General features: G+C 38.3%; 1 protein-coding gene across 3 annotated transcripts in view; it reads left to right on the top strand.

Moving 5' to 3' along the window:
- kcnc3a (potassium voltage-gated channel, Shaw-related subfamily, member 3a) overlaps positions 1–23,681 on the top strand; it is a gene marked incomplete at its 5' end in the record, with an annotated part of 54,259 nt that overhangs the window by 16,085 nt on the left and 14,493 nt on the right. For 2 of the 3 annotated variants that reach the window (XM_079830867.1, XM_079830868.1), the window contains one exon: positions 18,946–19,930. In XM_079830867.1, coding sequence (XP_079686993.1) covers positions 18,946–19,930 — 985 coding nt within the window. The remainder of the gene's footprint in view (positions 1–18,945; positions 19,931–23,681) is intronic. The other variant, XM_079830866.1, reaches the window with a different exon arrangement.

Genomic DNA, 23,681 nt, shown 5'->3' on the forward strand with positions numbered 1-23,681 from the left:
GACCCCTGAAGGTGTGCTGTGGTATCTGGCACCAAGATGTTAGCAGCAGATCCTTTAAGTCCTGTAAGTTGCGATGTTGGGCCTCCATGGATCGGACTTGTTTGTTCAGCACATCCGACAGATGCTCGATTGGATTGAGATCTGGGGAATTTGAGGCCAAGTCAACGCCTCAAACTTGTTGTTGTGCTCCTCAAACTATTCCTGAACCATTTTTGCTTCATGGCAGGGCGCATTATCCTGCTGAAAGAGGACACAGCCACCAGGGAATACCGTTTCCAAAAAAGAGTGTACATGGTCTGCAACAATGCTTAGGTAGGTGGTAGGGATGAGTCCCGATTTTCGAATATTCAATTAGTTGATTTAATTATAGAATATCGAATAGGATGTGCATTTATCGTCTAAAAAAATCCCCATGTTTTCGGTGCTGATGTGGTGGTGATGCGTTCATGTAACCAGAGGGTGGCACTGCCAATAACGCACCTAAAAGCTGTCAATCAACTCTCAGGGTGTTTTATACTGGGCACGTTTGCTGTGGTCCGAGCGTGATTCATCGCTGCGCCTCTGCAGCATTGGTCTGGTTTCACGCTCAACTTAAACCTCCATGATTTTGCGTTCATCTCATGTCATCACAAACGTGCACGGGCATGACAGAAAACAGAACGTGGCTCAGTATATATATACTTTTTTTCAAATTAATTTGGTGCTATTATGCGCAGCCGAGTAAACAACACTTGGATTTACCGTGTGTGTGTCGCATGAAGGCGGCTTTCTGCTGCTTGCAAACAGACTCTTTTGAGGAAACAGTGAATTGCCATTCATTTGCTGCCCTGATTGCACTCGTAATGCGTAAATACACTGCAGGCTCGCTCTCACTCGCATCTAAGGTAAATCATCAACACTATCATCCTTTACATGTATGTGATTGAACTAAGGACATCGGCTAAAACGCAAGCGTTGGTTACTTTTGTTCCTGAACAAGTGCTCACAACAGTGTTGAAAACATGTTTCATCAGACTAGGCTATCTTCTTCCATTGCTCCGTGGCCCGTTCGGATACTCACGTGCCCACTACTGGCGCTTTTGGCGGTGGACAAGGGTCAGGCTGCCTAACTGGTCTGCGGCTATGCAACCCCATACACAGCAAACTACGATGCTCTGTGCATTCAGCATTGACTTCTTGAGCAATTTGAGCTAAAGTAGCTTGTCTGTTTGATCGGACCTCACGGGCCAGCCTTCGCTCCCCACGTGCATCAATGAGCCTTGGTCACCCATGACCCTGTCGCCAATTCACCACTGTTCCTTCCTTGGACCAAATACAATTTTATATTTGAAAAAAAAAAAAATTTTACAAAATTTTTAAATGTAATAAAATGTTATCGTTTTTAATATTTTCACAGTTACTCTCTAAATGAATGTAGAAACAACTTAAAGACTTTGAATATTTGTTTAACTGCATCTTTTGTGAATGGAGGCCAGTATCACTGATACAATTTTCTCTGTTACCTTTGTTCTTTGATTAACAATAGTGATAGACATCTCACAACTCTTTAGGTTAATTTAAGACATTAAGCACGAACGAGAAATTGATGTGTATATATTGTATATTCATAAAATATATAAAATGTCATAAAATCTCACCTTGAACCCCCCTTAGAGGTTTGCTGAGGCCCCCTATTGGAGAACCATTGGTTTAAATGATTTAAAGCTTTAAAAGAATTGCTCATTGTTAGTTCATGTACCTAGACCATTAGCTTCATTTGAACAAATTGATCCTTATAAGTGTTACCACATTTTTTACAGTATGATGTAGCCATAAGCTCTCATGGTTAGCTGAAGCAACATATACAGTATGAATCCACACGCTACAGTACAACCTCACGCTTGCCAGTTATTTCCCTAAACCCTCTTTCTCATCCCTCCCGTTGTAGCTGTTATATCGTTGTGACGTGTAGGTGTGTGTGAGACGGTGCTCCCAGCATCCCTGCACCAGAGGCTCTCGCTGACGATATCGGGAGGATCTCAGCTTGGCAGTCTAGTGCTACACGGCCTTGGCTGTGTGCTGCAGGAAAGAGGAGGAGGAGGAGGATCTGGCAGGTGTCCGTGTCATTTTTACAGAGTTCCGCACCAGCCACTGCACAGAATCCCCAACCAATCAGTGCTCGGCACACAGAGCTGCTCCTTACACAGCAGAACGAGCCGCCACTCGCTTCTCCCCCTCCTCCCGTATCGCCGTTCCCTCCTCTGCATTTCACATCCCTCCTTCTCCCCCTCGACATTCATTTGATGTCTTTTCATCAGCGGTGTGCTCCTCTGTTGTTTCCATCCTCACACCCGCTAACCCCTTTATGCATCTCCACACACACTCGAAGTGGGTTTGATGCCGGTTATAGGTTGTTTTTGCATTATGGATGGGTTCTCTTTAGCAAACGACCGTTTCGGCATCCCACTCTCCCATCTCTTTTACTTTCTCCCACCCATTTCTCTTCTTGTGCCCCTCCTCCATCTGTTTTCCACCTTGGGTATCCGTTGGTTCGTGTCGTTATGGTGCAGTAAGGCAAAAGAGGGAGAGGGCTTGAGGCGATACATTACTGTGACGCTTCAGAGCGCTTCCCCCTCTTTCTCTACCTTTCCCTTTCTGTCTCGCTTACATGCTTGCTTAGCAGATTACATTAGTGGCCAAGTATGATATTTTGTCCGGTAAACCCCTGTGTGTCCTCTGGTATGTGTATAGCAGAAGGCTGCACATTTTTGACGTATTAAATGAGATGCTTTTAGTCAATGGATTTATCAATTGATTTATAATGAAATCCTCTCCACCACTCTTTGTTTTTCATTTAAATTATCCTATTGATTTTTTTCCATGCTGATTCAGTACAGTGATCAGCCGCAAGCACTGAGTGGTACCAATTACCCAACACACACACACACACACACACACACACACACACACACACACACACAGACAAGCGTGTGTATACGTGTTTATGATGTGCATGCACTTGATTAGATCAGTGATTCTCAACTGGTTTTGCTTAAGGATCCAGATTTTATATTGGATGAGCCAACGCAATACCAAAAGTGTTTATTGCACAGAGATACACAAAGCTCTCTTTACAATCATGTATCATCGGTGCCGTGCTCCGACATATCATGCAACAGCAATTCGGATGACCCGGGTTTGAGTCCCGGCTCATGGTCCTTTCCCGATCCTGCCCCCCTCTCTCCTCCCCTATCGCTTCCTGTCTCTCCTTGACTGCCCTATCCAATAAAGGCAAAAATGCCCAAAAAATATAAATCATGTTCCAAAATGTATTGCGGCATAGACTTAATAATATGCATAATAACATGACTTAAGGTGTGATCATATTAGCGACATTTTGTGAGAAAAAAAAGTCCTTTGTCAATGCAATCACATTTATGCATTTAGCAGAAGCTTTTATCCAAAGCGGAACAAAAGCAATTCGTCACAGAGCCAACAATATTTGTAATATACAATGGCAGGTTTATTAGACAAAGCAAACAATAGTGAGATTCATAAAGCACCGATCACACAGAAGTCACGAGGTGTGTAACCATAAGTATGTTTTTTTCTGCACAACAATTATTGAATCTTTGATGACTGAATAAGTGCAATTCACCTTTATTCAAAAAGCTTGCAATGTCTGATACACAATGATGAAGTGACGTTTCACTCATAGTTACCACAGGCAAAAAGCAAAACGATAGGGAGAATCATCTGCAAAACATGAAATGGCTCAGTGCTGAACGCAATCAAATATTAGTGTCACTGTCACTTGATGGTGGAGCTATTGAAGAAGCTGTCAGAATATTTATTCTGATAAAAATATTAATTTTGAAGGGGTTGAAAATGATAGTTTTGAGAATATGTTTGAGATTGAGAATATGAGCCAGATGCTGAATGTACTGGGAAATGAGCTCTGACGAGGATGGTATAAAACATCTGTTCAAACTGAACCTTTCCAAGCTCCAAAAGGTAACAAAATATGCTTTATTTTATTCTTCTGTAATATCACTCTAATATCAGGAGAGTTTTATGTTATCACAACAGGCAAAGATCCATCCGTGTCTTAGATATAGATCCGGGTCGCTAAAGACCCGAATATGTAATAATAATTGGCAAAACGTTCATGCATTTATGGGTTAATTATACTTTCTTCTTTTGCTTACACTTTTTTCTTATACTTGTGCTTCGATAATGAATACTTTCGCTTGACATAGCCATAAGCTTGAATAGTTTTTTTCTGTAACAGCAACTTCAGTCCACATATATGCTGTGATGTTTACTCAGTGAAGGGTATATTGGGAATTTCGAATGGTCAATGATTAGGTACTAACATTAGATATAATAGTATAAATAGTCAAATATAAATAGATAGAGACCAAGTGCATAAAACAATTTTATAAGTTTTGACATATAGTTTTGATTCCCATACATTTTTTATGATAAAAGGAACAATGTAATGCATTCAATTTCATTATGATGTACCAATATAATTTCATATGGGGAAATATAAACACGTTGTACCTGTAACCTATTTGAGATCTAAGCTTTTTACCATATTGCTATGGAAGTGTTGCACAACCGTTGCTGTTGTTGTGTCTGCCACTGGCATAATGTTGCAATGTTGGCGGACATGACCCTGCTTGACAGAGGTATCTGTGTTCTCTCACTGTGTTCCGCGCTCCCCAATGATTCCTAATATGTCTTAACCTGCGTGTATGCTTTTTTTATTTTGCGGATGTGATTCACAATATTCTTGTCCGTATGTGCAGTTGCATCAGGCAAATGCTGCAGTGCACTGGCATATAGCAGATTAGGTTAGCGCAGGATTTCTCTCTTTCTTCCTCTCGCTCTCTCGCTCTCTCTTTCTCTCTCTCTCTCTCTCTCTCTCTCTCTCTCTCTCTCTCTCTCTCTCTCTCTCTCTCTCTCTCTCTCTCACTCACACACACACACACACACACACACACACACACACACACACACACACACACACACACACAGCGCTGCTGGATATGAATAGAACAGACCTGGGGTGCAGGGAGCAACAACAGGCAGAAACATGAGCGCTGTATGGGGAGAACAGCAGGGCCTCAGTTTTCCCATGCCAGATCTCGGAGACCTGCACTTCCACCTCTGACATAAAGAGGGCGCTTTTTTTGTATGAACCTTAAAAACATCCCCAGTATCTAGTTCCACTCCGTCTTTCTCTATCTTTTTCTGATACTCTTATATCTCTGCAGTGAATGCAGAATTTGTGGCTTGCAGCAACATGTACACGCACACACTTCCCAGTCACTGCAGAAACAGACAACTGCAATGTGACCTCAGGGAGCTACACACCATTACACACTGCGATTATATTCACACTTACATGCTATTTACTGTATGGTGTGCAGGAGAAAACAGATTAAGCCACAACAGATGTTACTGATTGAAAAAAAAAAGCCTAAATTAATCTCTTTGAGAAAATCCAAGTATAGGATTTATTTAAATGTAAATGATCTGCTCTGTATTAAATTATCTACTAGTGTATAAATCATTTTGAATGTTACAGTTTAATGCATAAAGCCTATCTATTGTCTCACATTCCAAGGTGTCACATTCATATAACTGCAAACATAACATCTATATAGTTGAACGTTTCCTACAGAGCACATTTATTTTTATTTTACTGTCTCTGTTCTCTTTTAAATACCATCTCTTGTTTACTGTGTGAGGTAGGAACTAGGAAGGTACATAACATTATATGGAAAATTGTTTTGGAATGTGAATTTGCCCTGGGTTTTTTTTTTTTTTTTTTATTTCTTCACTGGTTAAACTTTTTAATGAGTGTTCCTTTAAGCACTGTTATGAATAGCTTATTTCTGAAAAATACACAATGAGACTTGCATCCATGTGCATTAAACCTAAAATAGCAATGCTGCCTGAAAATATAACAATGACATTGTTTTTATGGCTGCTTGAGCATTCCTTTGTGTACAGTGTAGAGAAAGAGCAGGTGAGCTGACTCAATAGTGTGTTGTACATCTGGGATCTGAATGCTGCTTTTTAGGAAGGCAGGGTTTTTCCTGTGCATTCTCATTTATGAATTAACATTATTTTATTCTTATGTTCTGTACTGATGAATTGTGATGTACTCGCTTCCTGCCCTGCTTTTGCTAGTTTCTTTCTCACGTTCTCTCTTTCTCTTTTCCTGTGTCAGTATCACTATCTCTGTGGCATAGTTAGGTCACGTAAGCATCACCGGGCTCTGATTAGTATAGACCTGTCTGTAGGGCTTTATACATCCCAGTTAATTGATGCTAATAGTCTGTTGTAATCTTCTGTCGGAAATGCTTTTTCTCCTTCCCTTAATCCTACTGTACTTTTCTCAACTCTTCCATCATGCTTGCACTTCTCTTTTCCACTTTTTGTTAATTATCTTACATATTTGAACGACAAACACACTTTGCACCTTTCTTTGTATTTTTCTCTTGGGTGTTTCTTCAACTATGGGCACATTTTGGCCTTGTGGACTTGAATATTATTGTTAACTACTGTATTTTAATATACATTCTGTGGTGGGAAAAACCTAAGGCTTATATCATAGCTAGCATCCAAATAATGAATCACTACTTTCACACTTTTTGAGTAATTTGACACTGACAGTGTGACTGCAAATGAATCATAAATTAAAATATTTTGTTCACAAGCGATATTTGCCTTCATTTGTCTTTATTTTTGTCATTTCATATTTCCTCTGAAGCTGCTATTCACCGACAGTGTTGTTCTGGTTGATTAAGTATTCTACACTAAAGAAAACTTTATTGGGTAACAAATTTGTTGGTCATGATAAAAACTGAGAAACAGTAAGTTGTGCAAAAATACTTTTCATACAAAAAAAATATCAAAATGGTTTGTTTATTCCACTCTTTGTTTAGATTATAATTCATATTTTTATGATCGATTTGCCTTAAAACAGGAATTCTGCTTTTTGGACATGGGTAAAAAAAAAAAGCATTAATGGGAAAAATTATGCTTTAAAGACAACAAAAAGAAAAGAAAAAAGCATAATTTTTTAAAAATTATGCTGAGTGGTCTTTTGTCTAAGAGGTCAGGAGTTTGGCTAATACTAACTGTGTTTAGTCAGATATGGCCTATTTACACTTGTATTCATTATTCGTGATGAAAGAAGACAGGAATTAAGGGATGGACAGAGAAGAGAGATAAAGAGAATAACTGAGAATATGACAGTAAGATTAAGTGAAAAGTGGCAGTCCTGCAAACTATGATGTGCGCAAGACAGTATGTTCTGTAATATTTAGGGTGTACTGCACAGTGCTAATAAAAATTAGGTCACTTCATGTCAAATGAAAGATGTGGCTAGAGGAGAAAACAGAGACATGAAGAAGGAGGGTGAAGAGAATGAGGATACAGAAATTGCTGGAATATAAAGGAGGGATTTTCTCCCGACAGATTAGAGAAGATCAGAACATTTTGTAGATGCATATGTGAGTAGTGGAGGGATGTGATAGATGGCATGGAGTTCTGGTTATTTAAACTACGACATCTGCCTCCTCTATTGTATCTACTTCCTATCTCCTCTCCAGTCATCTGCTCTTTAAACTTGTGCGCCTGTGGCCAGATTGCTCCTTTTACTAGAGACTCTGCCTTCTGTTTCCAATACACCAGACAAATCTAGACTTCTATTTTTAGCCCAGAGCCTATGTATATTCATAAACACCAACTGTAGATGATTTATTAATGATAGAAAAAATTATTCAGCCGTGGTTTTAGCTTTGCATACCATGGACAATTCCTATTCATTTCTGTGGTTACTCGCCTTCTCTGTAGTGCCTTATCAGTGGTGCAGTACCATGCAGCAACTTGTTGGCTAAATGCTGTGCTGCAGTGTTTTGTCTGAGAACACATAAAAAATCTTTGGGAAAGCTTTGTGATTTAGAAATAAGAGAGAAGAAATCCTGCCTCTTGCCCACAGACGAATCAGATCGATAGAGGTTTATTAACAAAAGAGATATTGAACAGATATGAGTTTATCACTAAAAATTGTATCGTACTATGTCTACTCTTTAAAGAGAGGCTGCTCACTGCAGAGTCAATGGGTGGAGCTTGACATTGGAACTGACAGAACGGCAGTTTCTTTCCGTTTTTTCCTCTTCGTTTGGCCTAAAACGCTGTGTTTGTGGTCATCCGGTTTGAAATGTTGACCACAAAGGATTTTCTGATATTCACCACGGCATTCTCTCCGTATTTACGATTACTATAGCAGCCTTTAGCCACTGCCTACAACGTGCTGGATCCTTCACTTGAACATGTTTACTCTTTGAATTCTTGCACCCGGGAATAATAAGAGTCGACACCATTATGACTAAAAGTTTGCTAAGAAGTATTATTTCCTATTAAAGCAAGGTGTTGTTGGTATTTGATTCTGGTAAGCGTATCCAGAGCGGACTGGTGGGAGTGGCCTTGGACAGCAACATGCCCAGTGCATTATGGGTGTTGAAGTTTTCTTACATTTTTGGCAAAAGGGAAGACAACAGCCTTTTCACACCTTTCTACTCTATAGGCTTTCTACTCTATTGGCCTATTTTATTAAAGGGTTGGTTGATTATGATTTCACTTTTTTAACTTTAGTTTGTGTGTAATTTTTCTCTTTGAGCATAAACAACATCTGCAAAATTACGACGCTCAAAGTTTAAAGCAAAGGGAGATGTTTTCTTTTTAAGAAATCGCTTTTTAAGGACTACAACAAACGGCTGGTAGGGACTACAGCAAGCTTATTCAAGGGTTAGTGACATCACTAACCCTAAAATTGACATAAGCCCTGCCTCCGGGAACACGCAACAAAGAGGGTGAGGCCATGCTGAGAAGAGGAAGAGTTGTAATAGAGTACATTTAGGCGTCTGCTCAAGCTGTCGCATCCGTCTTTTCACATTTATTGCAATACAGTACGTAACACATCCATGAGCCATATGTCATAAAAGCAAGATGACAACATAAGTTATAATCGTAATTAAACTAAACTATACCTGTTCTATTTTCATGCAGCATATATTCTCTTGCTCTGTGCATTTTACAATAGTTCCTACACGAGCGATTTATAGATTATCCTGACAGAATATGCTAATCAATGACTCCACATCAGCTACATAAATTCATCGACTAACCATTCAGAAACGTCCTGTTGCATTCTACATGCTGTCACTTCTTCTTGAGTCTCTCCATCATTGACCGACTGCTAACTCAAGCTCTTGAAGCTCTGCCCTCTTCTAGAAAGCTCATTGTGCATTTAAAGGCACACACACAAAAATGGCGTGTTTTTGCTCACCCTCTTTTTTTTAACATGCTATAAAAAATGATCTGTGGTGTATTTTGTGCTAAAACTTCACATACACACTCTGGGGACATCAGAGACTTTTTTTACATCTTGTAAAAAGGGGCATTACAGGACAATTTCAATCTAATGCATCAATAACTTTAAGTACGGCTCTGTCGGAGATAAGAAAGCCTTCCCTACACAAACTAAAAGCTGATATAAAAATAAAGTATTCAGTGCAAAAGATATTGTTTTTCTTTAATGGGGAAGGAACTAGCGTTACCTCAAATCAAATCGTAGAAATTCAATTGCGAAATACATTATACAAGGTGTGTTTGTAAGTGTTTTTTTGTATACATTTAATATTAAATTCCTTGCCAGCAAAATGACAACGAATAAGAGAATGAACAGACGCACGCAACTGTAATAGGCTGAATGATAGTCAAACCTACTGTAAGTAGACGCACGAGGCGCGCACGACAGACGATCAGTTTTTCTATTTAAACATGCACTGCACAGACGCCTTTGACAACGCCTAAAGTATGATCTTTTAATTTCTGATTTTTAAGCGCTCTGTCAAGTTAAAAGAAGAACAACTTTTTCAAGATTGTTGCACTGCATTTTTTCAAATTCATGTACCCTCATAATCTTTAATCAAAATAGATGAAATGGATAGGTAAGAAAACACTATTACAACTTGTGTTTCATGCCCACTTTAAAAGTTTTTTATACACAAGAACATGTGAACGGCCCCTAAAACATGACTGACAGCTGTAATGCGCTGCTCACTAATCAAATACACAACATTGCCTATATTCATTTGACTTGTTTTACTTGTGGACTTGTGGACTGTGGTCTAAAATCTTGGTCTTGGTCGCGTCCGATGTAGACACGGTGTGACTATGCAGCACACACACACACACTGCTGATCTGAGAACAATTTTCAGAGGGATCTAAGCTTTGACCTTTTGTGCTTCAAAGAATGTGCAGTTCTGTGTTCTATGCAGTGTTCTGTACGATACGACAAAATATTGTTGTTTTGTAAGACATGATGCATTGGTTTTTGATTTCATCAGGCCTTATGATTTGCTAGAGCATGTTTTTTAGTACTTGCTCTGCAGGCAATTCCTGCAGAAACCTAGCAGGCGTGTCCCACAGAGCTGACACAGTATCTCTGGGAAAAGCAACACTTAAATGCTCCTCTTGGAATAGCTCGCTTTACTTACTTACTCGAACATTCTCAAGCCAAGCCAAGTAATAGTGAAGGTCCTCCTGAGCTTTCTGAAAACAGTTTCTGCAATTTTCTGTGGAAAGATGATGATTGTACTAATCCTATATGGAGTGTGGGCTTTCACTTGGTCTTGTGAATGCACTACACGGTAAATATACATGTAGTATCAATATAAATATGCAATTAATTAGTTGTTGAAATCATTTGGAATCATACACTCGATGATCTTATGCTGTGCATTACATATTGCTTAAAAGTAGGACAAATATTTTGTGACAATTTTTTTTATAGACAGCTGGGCTAAGTTTTCATTAATCTAATGCAATATACAGAGTCTCATTAATAACATGACAAAATATGAAAATATTAATATATTAAACTATTATTGAATTATTTAACTATATTAACAAATATTAAACTATTTATTCACAGAATTTTTCTTCCTTTAAAAAATTATTTTCTGCCTTTAAAAATGTATTTAATTTTTTAAAATCAATCCCACCATCAATGTCACAATGAAAAATAATAATATACAAAAAGCTCCAAATAGTTATTTTACCCTCATTCTCTCTTTTGTTTCTTGGTGGGTGAGATGTAGATGTAAAAATGCATTAAGGTTATGAGCTTATGGTTTATGGTCCAGCTTCATGCTCATATTCACTGTCTAACAAGTAGGCTAAAGTGTTTGCAGAACTGCAGCCTGAGCCTGTTCCCTTTAAACTTCTCTCAAAGAATAAGAACATTTATACATACACTTAAATATAAAGGGCCCAAATCAGTATTCAATTCTATGTTAAACTTGATCATCATTATTGGTGCGCTAGGGGATGGTTATACTGTACACTGTACATTGTGTAAAATCCATTCTCATTCTCCTACAGTTCAGATATTGGTGTCTTATACACCATTAACTCTTATTAGGTTGTTTTTTTTAGATCCCAGCATTCATACGAACGCACATTTAAGTTTGTTTAAGTTGTTCATAGAAAGTTTGGCTGTATCAAGTCAGCAGTCACCATCTCAAGGGGTCATATTTCATGCAACCTTTCTTACAGAAAAAGGTGGTCATGATGGTTACAAACATGCTGTGGGTCTTGTAATGGAATACAGGAACAAGAGCAGATATGTGGGCAGCAAACAGCCATTAGGAGCGTGTCTACACTCCCAGGAGTGGCATTAAGGCATTATGGTGAAGAGTTACTTCATTCCAGGAGAGTCTCTCCTGCTGGAGTCCTTATTCATCCTCTAAATCTTTAAACAGTGATGCTCTTAGACTTCGTTCCACAACTGTGGAGCCAGACTGCAGTGATACGAGAAAATCTAAATTCTGTTCTTGCGTAAGCACTGAGGTTTTGTGTCCGTCAAGAATCAAGGGGGTGTTCACTCATACAGTGCCCTGCAGTGTGAAAGCCAACTGAAAGATGTTGGCCATTTCTAGTCACCTGAGTTTTGTTGTTGTGAGTCAAGCGACTTTATGCAAATAAGTGGCAACTTCCAGTTGCTGTGAAGACTTGTCAGACACTGCAGTCGGGTGTTGGCAAAACAGAGACATAAAATGATTGGCCTATACGTCTGTATCAGAAATTGTGGCCATTCAGAGTGAGTTAGCTTAATTCATCGATGTTCTTGCCCATGGTATGATGCACTCTGCACTGGTGCAATTTATATACAAACACTTTCCTCTCCAGAATATTAAAAAACGTATTTCTTTTCAAAATAGTGTGACATCTTAATTTTATTTTTTTTACCATCAGTACATCCCATTTGTGATCAGAGGGTTGAGAGATTGCAGCTTGCTTGTATCTGGAGCAGAACGTGTGGAGAGCTGGTGACATCATGCGTGGTGGAGTGTCTGCTTGACACACAAACGGGTCCCTCATCAGGATTTTGAGGGCACGACAAGATGGGCTCGTTAAATTAGTCCATGCTAATCGGGTTGGGGAATTAGTTAATTCTCCCAGGATGCCTCAGTCCTTCATTTGACTGCTTCTCGTTCATCGTGGGACGATTGACCTGACTGCAGCTATTTGAGAGATGTCCTTAAAACTGTTTTTTAGGTGTCTTAATTTAAATGGTTAAGTGACTGTGTTTTTGTTTGTTCTGTTTTCTTCATTTGTTATTGTTTTTTTATTGGTACTCAAAAGAACTGAAAGTGGTGTATCTGTGTATCCACGATTCTGGATAAATTTACATAAATTTGTGTTTGTTTTTTTCAAATAGAGATCACAATTCTCCCACGATTCTGAACAGACAACTAAACAAAATAACGTGAACTACTAGAGGTTCTGACAAAATACTAATTGCTAAAGTCTATTTAATAATTAATCATTTTTGACTTAATTTTTAAAAATCTTTTTTTTTTAAAGTTTGAATGAATGATTCAATGAATCAACCATAAATACTTTACAGGTGTGTTCGACTTGAAGCGGTGCGAGAGCGATTCGAGAGCAGACGGCTCCATATGCTGTCGAACGCTTCAAACCGAACACACCTTACTTGTTTCCTTACTGGATGAATCCAGACCCACATTAAGATGTCGGGTCTGGGAATATACCATTGGCGGGGCTCAATCCGAGGGGCGGGATAAACAGTTGTCTTTCAAATTCCCTCTGCACGCAATAGGATAGACTACAACCAACCAGAGCAACGAAGAAGGTGAAGCGGAGCTAGTTGATAGATTAAACTTTTGCCGTATCCGGTTGGCAAACCTCCGAACACATCTTCCTTTCTTAAGAATGACTTCAGTGCCGTTCTTTGTTCTTTTCTCAAAGAAAAGCTTAACTCCAAGTCTTCCAGAGTCACGGCCAAAGCCGATTTTGTTTACGAGTAGCACACGGAACTGCGGCAACTCTACCGACTCTATACACGATGTGATTTGCCTGACCAGAGTTTGTTTTTTCCAGCTCACAAGCCAACGGAGAGTTGCTAGACCACCCAGATTTGCTGCCGCTAGGGTGTGTCTAGATTTCTAGGCTTGGATGAATCAGCATTTTTGAACAAATGTCTTGAATGAATGATTCAATGATGAATACATTTTTAACAGCCATTTGTCGACACCTAGAGGCATAACAATATCATCGATTCAATCGTTATTTGAGACTGCTCTCTCTGGCTCAGCAGCAGTGCCGACACACAGATTTGAATGGTCTGGTGTGATTTTGTCAAATGTTCAATAGACATAGGCGAATCGTTTAATTTAATTAAAAATCACCCAATCTATTTTGTAAATGCATGTTCACAGCGGGCACCTTGATGTCAATTTGACGTCAGGACTTTTAAATTCCATTTGGACGGCAATTTCTTCCATTGGTAATTGGGTGAAAATAGGAAGTTAATCCCACAGTGAAATTGGTTTAATGTACATGTAGGCCAGTATGTTTGACGTTCAATTTACATCAATGTCATGTTTTAGATGTCATATTGATTAGTATGTTTGATGTATGTCGTAGATCTTATTGTGAATGAACTGTAGCCTATATGCTTAATTTTTACTTGCAGTTGCAATCAAAATGATTCAACCCCCTTCACCTGCAAGACATTTTGCTACCGAGAACAACATTTTATGAAAACAATTCAACAAATGCATCAGTAAACTATTATAGAAAGTTTATTAATACACATTTGTGTTATTCTGAGAACATAAAGGTGAGGAAAAAATAAAAATAACATTGGCTCTAAACAATCATGTACAAAATTATTGAATCACCCAAAAGTCACATTTTGTGCAGAATCTTTTATTCTTTATAACTTCCAATAAACACTGCCTGTGCTTAGAAGCTTGTGTTACCTGTCTTCTGCAATCTTGGCCCATTCCTCGCTTGAAAAACCTTTCAGATCACTGATAATCTTTGGTCTTCAAATTACACCAAATAGTTTCAGTGAGATTTACAGTAAATCTGATGATTGTACAGGCAACTCAAGAGCATTGTACGACTGATCCCTGAACCAAGCTTAAGTTGGGATATCTGTCCTGCAGTAAAGTTCATTGATCATCAAACTTCAGTCTGTGCACCAAAATAATCACCATCTTTGCCAAAATGGCTTGACACTTCAAAGAATTCATGATGTCCTTCATTCAGTCAAGATTTCCACTTCCCGCAACAACAAAGCACCACCATAACAAGACTGGACCACCTCCATGATTGACCATGGAGATGGTGTTCTTCTGCTCATAAGCTTTGCCTTTTTTTTCACCAGACATACCGTTGATCCATGGGTCCAAAAAGTTCCAGTGTGGCCATATCACTCCATAAAACATTGTTCAAGAACTCCACAGGTCTATCCAAATGAATTTTAGCACATTCAAGTCGGCCTTTTATGTTCTTCTTGGCCCAGAGTGGCATTCGTCAAGATGTCCCAACGTGAAGTCCATGCGTGTCTAGTGTTGTTTTTATACTCTGCATTGAAATGGTTTTCCTCCTTTCATCAGATCATCTTGCAAGGCTTTGACCGTAAATGTAAGAGTTTTTCTCAGTTGATCTAATCAAACATTTTATTCCCATTAATGAAATTGTGCTTTTTCTTCAACACCCTCAAAGGTTTTCTGGTATAACACATTTTCAACTTACGAATAAGGCTGCCAGCTGTGTCTCTAGGAACTTTTAGTGTTTTGGAAATCTTCTTGTAGCCATAGACTTTCTAATTTAATAAAACAATTGGTTCTCTACAGCTTTTGTGAGAGCTTTTTTGACTTTTTAGCCATATTTGCCACTCAACTTTAGGATATCATGTATGGGCTAAATGTATGAATGTGTAACGGCACAAGCTAATTCAGTTTTGATATAGAGTTTCCAAATGCTTAATTGTTTTAAGACGATTTTGAACCATACCATATGAATAAGTGACATAAAAACAGCAGCGTTGAATAAGGGTTGAACAATTATGACAGTTGCATTACAAAAAAATCCTATTATTAAAAAGCACTACATTATATATTGACATTTTCACTTTCTATTTGCTACTAAACTGTTATAGATGCAAAAAAAAATTTTTACACTCTGTATCTTTAGAAAAGCTTACATTTGTAAATTATTACAGTCTACGGGGGTTGAATAATTTTGATTGCAACAGCATTTCATTTTTTATTTTTTTTATTTTTTGACCTCGTAATGTTTCATCAAAATGTAATATTAACAGAGGCGGACAGTACTTGAGTATTTTTACTTTCTACTCCAGTACATTTTTCAAGTATATATTTTATTAGTGTTTTTCTTTGAAAAACTTTTATTTCATTACATTCCAAAGTATAATTTATAATGTCATAATTTTTACTGCACTAAATTTTATAAATAAAAGTTGTTGTTTTTTTACCTTGAATATTTAATTACATTAAAAATATAGTACTTTCTTACTTGTACTCAAGTAAAATTTTAATTACTTTTACTTGAGTAAAAGTATACAATACTACATTTTTTATGCAATTAGGTATTAAATGATATTCGATATGAAACATAGTGTAGTAAAAAGTACAATATTATGTTTTGGAAGGTTGTGAAGTAAAAGTTTTCCAAAGAAGAACACTGATAAAGTACATATACTTAAAAAAATGAAATTACTTGGAAAGTAAAAATACTTAAGTACTGTCCGCCTCTGAATATTAAATTCATTGAGTGCAATGTCCACATCTCAAAATCCAGTCAACAACTGATAGAACCAAGTCCCCATCCTACTTTTGTTTTTATTTTTCATAATTCATTTCACTCGGATGAACGTCACAATACGAAAAGAAAAGATCTCTCCATACTTGCTCCATACAACTCTTAATAAACAAAATAATGATCAAGATAGATTCTTTTCAGAGAATACATATTACATTTTTTGTTCTTACCCCATTGGCCAGTTTTTTTTCTTTTTCTATTTTTATCACAATTTAGTGATATCCATTTTTTTTTAAACAATTTGGCATTGATGAATAAACGTATTCACAATATATTCTCTGAAAACAAATCTTGCGCACATTTTCTTCTCAGGTAGGCTATATAAATTCAGTTTATATATTTTACTGTTAAAACAAGCTAAAACACTGATTCTGAAAATATTTTTTTGGAAAATGATAGGTGGCTCTAAATTTCTGCCATGCCATTGTGAAATGTGTAGGACATCTGGGCAACTTGCAGGAAAGCCACAGAGACAGAAAAATTGAAAACACGGTAGGAGGACTGTCAGTGCAGAGGAGCCAGAAGACTGGAGGCAGAAAAGGAGGTGGAGAGATATTCCTCTGCAAAAGAAATGGTTTACCCCAGTAAAGGGAGGAGGGGCAAGTGTGGATGGACAGAGAGGAGGGGGAGAAATGAGGAGCGGGGAGTGGGGAGAATAATGTGAGCACTGCAGAGGGGAATGGCAGCAGCAGCCTTTCACACACACACACCTACACTTCCAAATAAATGGCTTTAATGATGGGCTACATAAAAAAAAAATCATAGTATGAATGCTGGCACTGAGGTGGACTGAGATAAACAGATTATATTGATTGCAGGTGATAGGAGAAGAGGCCGTGGGCTTTAACAAGAGACGTGCACTAGCCAATCAATGCACATCTATCTACAGGAGAGACAACATGACATCTCTGTTTTCAGAATGGTGACCACTATAATTCACTGGCCGCTCGCTACCTCTTTTCTCCCTCTTCCATTTCCTTATGGGTTTTTTTTTCTTAATATACATTTATTTTTTTCTTTCCCTTCCTCCTTTCCATTATAGTTCTTTGTATACACACATGCCCATCTCTTCTCTCTTTCACTGCCTTCATCATCTATTCTCCTCGTCTTCACACTCATTTCACAGAGTCTGCTTTACCCCCGTCTTCTTCCTCTGTGGTGTTTCCTCAGCGCAGCGTGTCAATGAGACTGCTGCATTCACACCATCCCCACTATTCGCAGAGCACTTTTGCTGTTTTGTTGTAGTATTTGGCGCCCTCTATCTGTGGTACGTCTCTTTCTTATTGAGAAGGACCTCTGCAGTGGTCCAAACTGCATCACAGCAGCCCCTGGATGTTAAAGTGCTTATTCTGTCATGTCTGTTTTCAAGTGCCTGTTTTCAATGTTCTTGTGTACCTGATGCCTTATGGTTTAAGCACAGAAAGAGAAACCCAGCATGCTATTTTGATTTAGAAAATCTACATAGAAAAGGGATCTTCAACCTTTTTCCAGTCCAAGGACCCTTTGTTTTATAGAAAGACTAAGCAGGGACCTCTGTTAAATATTGTTTAAAATTGAGTGTTGCATTTTAAGCCTGGCCTATAATAATGCGTGTTGTTTCACGTTAATGCATTCACAAACTTTTTGATACTTGAGTTGCAAAGCCATTAAAAAACTATTATTATTACATTTAAATTTTACATTATATATTTAATGTGTGAGGAACAATGAAACGTTTAGTGGAACCCAGCTTCTTAAGTTTAAAGGTTTAGCTTTTTGCAAAATTTAAGGTGCGTCCCAATTTGCGTACTTGTAATCATTTTGTAGTATACAGTAATAGTGTGTTCACTGAAAATACCAACAAGTAAAATGAATGATGCCCTTTTTTTAACTGAAACTGCTTGTTTTACACATAGCGGCTTTCAGACTGATGCTGGACGAGAAAATAATCTTCTAAAATTCATATTTTAAGCTGCGGCCACATTGTTATGCAGGCGAAATTCTTGTCAATTTAATAGGACTCCTCTCATTCGCGTGAGGGCGAAAGATTTCCCACCGCAGATTTCGCAAGTTAGTCATGTAGAGTTTGCGGATTCGCCACATTGACAAACATGCTTAATACATCGCCACCCAGCAAGCAATTTTGTGTTTAAAACTTGTCTAATAGCCGTCCTAACACAGCCCTGACGTCTAGCCTAAAACAAGGCAAAATTTGGACTGTCAGTGAAAATTTAATAGACGTCTAACCATAGCCCAAGAATAGACTAGTCATCTGGAACATGAGCATGTCCAAGAAATGAAACCAAACACCTTGTAATCACTGTTGATTTTGCTTACATGATGGAATATCATACATCTCGCAAGTTATTGTGGCAAAAACGACATGTAACCAAAGTCAAGGTTATTTTGGTCACTCAAAGCCGAACTATATCGGGTCTATAGTCTGTTAAATTTCACTAATGTGAAATTGTAGAGTACATACAGTGCATAGTACGTCATTTGGGACACAACTTTAGTTTGGTATAAAACAATAATTGGCAGAGCCCCTGTTGAAGACCCCTGATCTAGAGCTGTCATTATTTTTGCAGTTCTGCCATAGGAATGACACTGACATTTCTTAATTTAAATAGTGATCCAATAGTGATCTCACTGATTTCTCTGTATAATATAATTGTGCTCATCTTCTCATCTCTCTTTGTGTCTTCCTGTCTCTCTCTGTGTCTTCCTCTCTCTGTTTTCAGTATGTGGCGTTCGGCTCGCTCCTGTTCATCCTCATCTCCATCTCAACATTTTGCTTGGAGACACACGAGGCCTTCAACACCATCTACAATAAGACAGAGAACGTGACAGTGGGGAACGTCACGCGGGAGGAGATTGTGTATGAGGTAGTGACTGACAACTGGCTGACCTACGTGGAGGGCGTATGCGTCATCTGGTTCACCATCGAGGTGTTCGCCCGCGTCATCTTCTGCCCGGACAAGGCCGAGTTCTTCAAGAGCTCGCTGAACATCATTGACTTTGTAGCCATCCTGCCCTTTTACCTGGAGGTGGCTCTGAGCGGCCTCTCCTCTAAAGCGGCGAAAGACGTGCTGGGCTTTTTGCGCGTGGTGCGATTCGTCCGAATCCTGCGAATCTTCAAGCTCACTCGCCATTTCGTGGGGCTGAGAGTGCTGGGTCACACGCTCCGCGCCAGCACCAATGAATTCTTGCTCCTTATCATCTTCCTTGCTCTTGGAGTGCTAATCTTCGCCACTATGATCTACTACGCTGAGCGCATTGGCGCTGACCCGGCTGACCCCACGGCAAGCGCCCACACCACCTTCAAAAACATCCCCATTGGCTTCTGGTGGGCTGTAGTCACCATGACAACACTGGGCTATGGTGACATGTATCCAGAAACATGGTCTGGTATGTTAGTGGGTGCCCTGTGCGCTCTGGCGGGCGTGCTGACCATCGCCATGCCTGTGCCCGTCATTGTGAACAACTTCGGCATGTACTACTCTCTGGCCATGGCCAAGCAGAAGCTGCCCAAGAAAAAGAACAAGCACATCCCACGGGCTCCGCAGCCTGGATCGCCCAACTACTGTAAGCCAGATGCCCTGGCCATGGCCACTGCCTCACCGCACAGGATCATGGGTAATGTGCTGGGCGGTATGGTGGGCTCTGGAAGCATGGCAGGAGACTGTCCTCTTGCACAGGAGGAAATCATAGAGATTAACAGAGCAGGTGTGTGTGCGTGTGAGTGTACCCATGTGTTTACATGTCTGTGTGTGTGAGGTCTCTCTGTACTAATAGCTTACATTTCCAACAATAAGCCAAATAGTTGCTATATTAACAACAAAATAATGCTATTGACAAACACTACTTATAGTGAGTGTATTTTTGGGTGTAATGTCAGCTAGCTCCATCATGAAAGTTCTGCCTGTGCCAATCACTTATAGAACTTTATAATGAACTTTCATCGCCTAAACTGGGGATCTCAAAAAATATTTGAGAGTAGTAATATGCAAAACGGGGCTGTCACGGCTGAGTTTGACAGAGGACAGGGATGTTATTAAATTTATAGCAGGATTATGTTTCATGCGTTCCAATCAGTTTCTTAGACTACTAGAAAACATCGCAGCCAATCAGAAGGGAAGGGAATATGATCCTGAAACTAGCAAACAGCTTTTGGTAGATGATTGACATGGAGTTTACTGTTCTATTTGTGTGTGCAGTTTATTTACACACTCTCTGCACAAACAAATTTTCCCTTATTATTATATTTGTCTTGTTTTCCTGTAAAAAAAAATCTAAATATATATACACAGAATACTTTCAATTAAAACATTAAATTCAACAAATCTACATTAATTTTATCCAAAGATTTCTATTAAAAAACAAACGTTCTTCCTGTAAAATTAAAACAAGTTATCTGGACCTTAATAATGTTCTTAAAATGTTAGCACAATAGTGTTATTTATATATCATTCATGGAACTTTTTTTCTGAAACATTTTTTAAATGTTTCTACTTGTTTCAGAATGTTCAGAGACCATTCAAAACAAAGTAATGCTCTGATAATGTTTGCAAAATTATAAAATGGAATGTTCCCTTAACCAAAACATAAAAAAAATGTAAAGCATACCATGCACTATGAATATTTTACTATTTATAATATCAATTAATGGTAATTATTATTATTTATGATTATGATTACAATTCTCAAACAATTTTGCTACTCAAGAAGTTGTACTTGTTGTAAGGATGTTTTAGTGTAAAGCAAGATCAAAATACTGTTTGAGAAAATATTTTTCCGCTTTGAGTTTGGGCGTTTTTTTTTTTGCATGTGAAGGTGTCAGTCAGGTTGAGCCAGTGAGATCATGCAGCCGAGAGAGCTCCGTCTGTCCTTACTGTGCAGGACACAGATATACACACCCCATGCTAAGATTAACATGAGGCAAATGAGTCACGGCCCCTCAGATTAGCGTATGCTATATTGATCTATAATGCAAGCAAAAGGTTTCAAATCAACAGCCCTCTGCTTAGTACCTCTGTCGATTTCATCTGATTTCAAAACCAAAGAAACAGATCATGCCAGATGTGTAATAGACTTGGCACAGCATCCTTATAAATAGGATAACTTGGATCATTTTTCATAAAAAGCATAACATTTTTAGAACAAGCAGCCTCTTAAGTGAATGAGAGCTGTAGTTCTCAGCTTCTCTTCTATGTTTTGCTCTTTCTTGGAGTTCTCACAGCTGGAAGTTCCCGGGGAAAATAAAAGGAAGCATAAACATCCTGAGACACTTGCTGTGAAGAAACGCTTTGGCACATGTGCCCTACTGTAGCGCCAAATCCCACATGCCCTTGACACCTACTATACTGGCCTCATATCCATCATGTGTACTGTTAATTAAGTAGTGTAAAACTAAAAGTATAAACTTTAAATATTTTGTCATTTGTTTGTCCCCCGTCCCCATGTATGAGTGTGTTTTTTGGGATGTGTGAGAGATGCTCTGATTCTGTAGCTTGATTTCTATAATTGAGATTTTTAAAAGGTTCACCCAAAATTAAAAATCTCATCATTTTTCACCCTTATGTTGATCCTAACATTAATGACTGTCTTTCTTCAGTGGAAAGCTAAAGGAGATGTTGTGAAGAATGTCGAGCTGCTCGCTTCTATACAGTGAAGGTGAATAGGGACCAAGGGCTGTCAAGCTTCACAAATTATTATATAAAATATAATAAAATTTGTCTAAGCAATACAATAGGTTTATATGAGGAACAGGCAGAAATTGACTCATTATGCACTCAAAAGCCAGCCACGGTTGCCATTTACTTCCATTGTATGGAAAAGAGCAGCTTGAACATTGTACTAGATTTCTCCATTTGTGTTCCAGATAAACTAAATTGATGTGGATATTTAGCCCTTACACTGTGTTGAAAACCCTGTAACACCTTTTGCCTTTAAAAATATATATATAATTATTCTATATTATTACTAAATATTAGATTCAATCTTTTTGTCAACTTGTTTTCTTTCAATTTTAATGTATTTCTTTATGGATCTGATTGGTTTTAGGCCTCATTAATCTGAGGATAAAAGAAAGCCTGTAATACTCCAAATAGTTTGTTTGTGTACATGAACGTGAGTGTGTGTGTGAGTGAGTGTGTGTGTGTGTGTGTGTGTGTGTGTGTGTGTGTGTGTGTGTGTGTGTGTGTGTGTGTGTGTGTGTGTGTGTGTGTGTGTGTGTGTCTTTGCACGGTAGTGTGAATGTGCATGTGTCCAAGCATGCACAAGTCCGGGGCCTTTATCATTGCAAGCACACATATAAATATGTGAACATGAATATGATGAATATGCTCCTGAACACTAAATGTTTCTCTTATTTTCGATCTCCCCCATTCAATTTCAATGGATGGTCATTTTCAACCAATATAAGCTCAGATCAATGAGGCCTACAATCAGTCAATTTAAAATAAAGAAATACAAAACTTGTTCTAATTGAAAGAAAACAAGTTGACAAAAAGATTGAATCCAAAATGTGGTGGTAACAACGATTTATAAGCATTTTTTTTGTAGGCCAATCATTTTTAACCAGGAACACCACAAGTGTGACTTTGTGCCATTTTGTACAAAACATTAAAGCAGAGAATATTTTTATTTTATTCAATATCGTCAAAATTACACACAAATAATTCTGTTTTGGAAAACATTTAGGTGCAAAAGTTCAGATAAAAGTGGCATCCGTTCAATCAGATCCAAAAAGAAATACAAAACCGGTTGACAAAAAGATTGAATCCAATATTTGTTGGTAATAGTAATCAGAAAAAGAGTAATGAGAAAATTACAAGACATTTTTTTGTTCATTTTTTGTTCATTGACAAGGTGTAAAAGAAAAGTAAAAAAATTTGGGGAACTAGTTATACCCTGGGTGAGTAAAGTCAGTAAGTTTTAGTCCAATGCGATAACATTAACTAGCATTTTCTGGGAAAAGAAAAATGAGGGTTAAAGACATTATGGTGAATAAATGTATTTTATTTACATTTTATCGTATTATAAGTATATTTACGATCCGTTTAATGACTGTAATTTAATGGCTGTCAGGGAAGTGAGTTATATCGGGTGTAGCAAACCTTATGTCATGACCTTTGCTATAGACTTTTGTGACATCCATTCATCACCTTTTTGTCGCCACTCCAGTGTGAATGTTCATCATCTTCCCAGATTTCACAGTCATATGGACTGCAGTCTTCAAAGATAAATATTTGTAATTCCTTCCAATGAGGTCAAATTACATAACCGGTCTCTATGCCATGTTCTCCCTCGCCTTCCCATTCTCCTTTTCTTTCTATCTCTTTCCATGTCTTTAGCAGGCTTTGCCCCCTGGCTTATTTCTGTAAATTGTTGAGCAGTAACTCACGTCAGATTAGATTTGACAGCTGTGTCGGAAGCTATAAGAACAAGTGCCCCTGCAGCTTCCTTGTTTGAGTGT

The sequence above is a fragment of the Gobio gobio genome (assembly GCF_949357685.1).
Source record: "Gobio gobio genome assembly, chromosome: 1".
Taxonomy (NCBI): Eukaryota; Metazoa; Chordata; class Actinopteri; order Cypriniformes; family Gobionidae; genus Gobio; species Gobio gobio.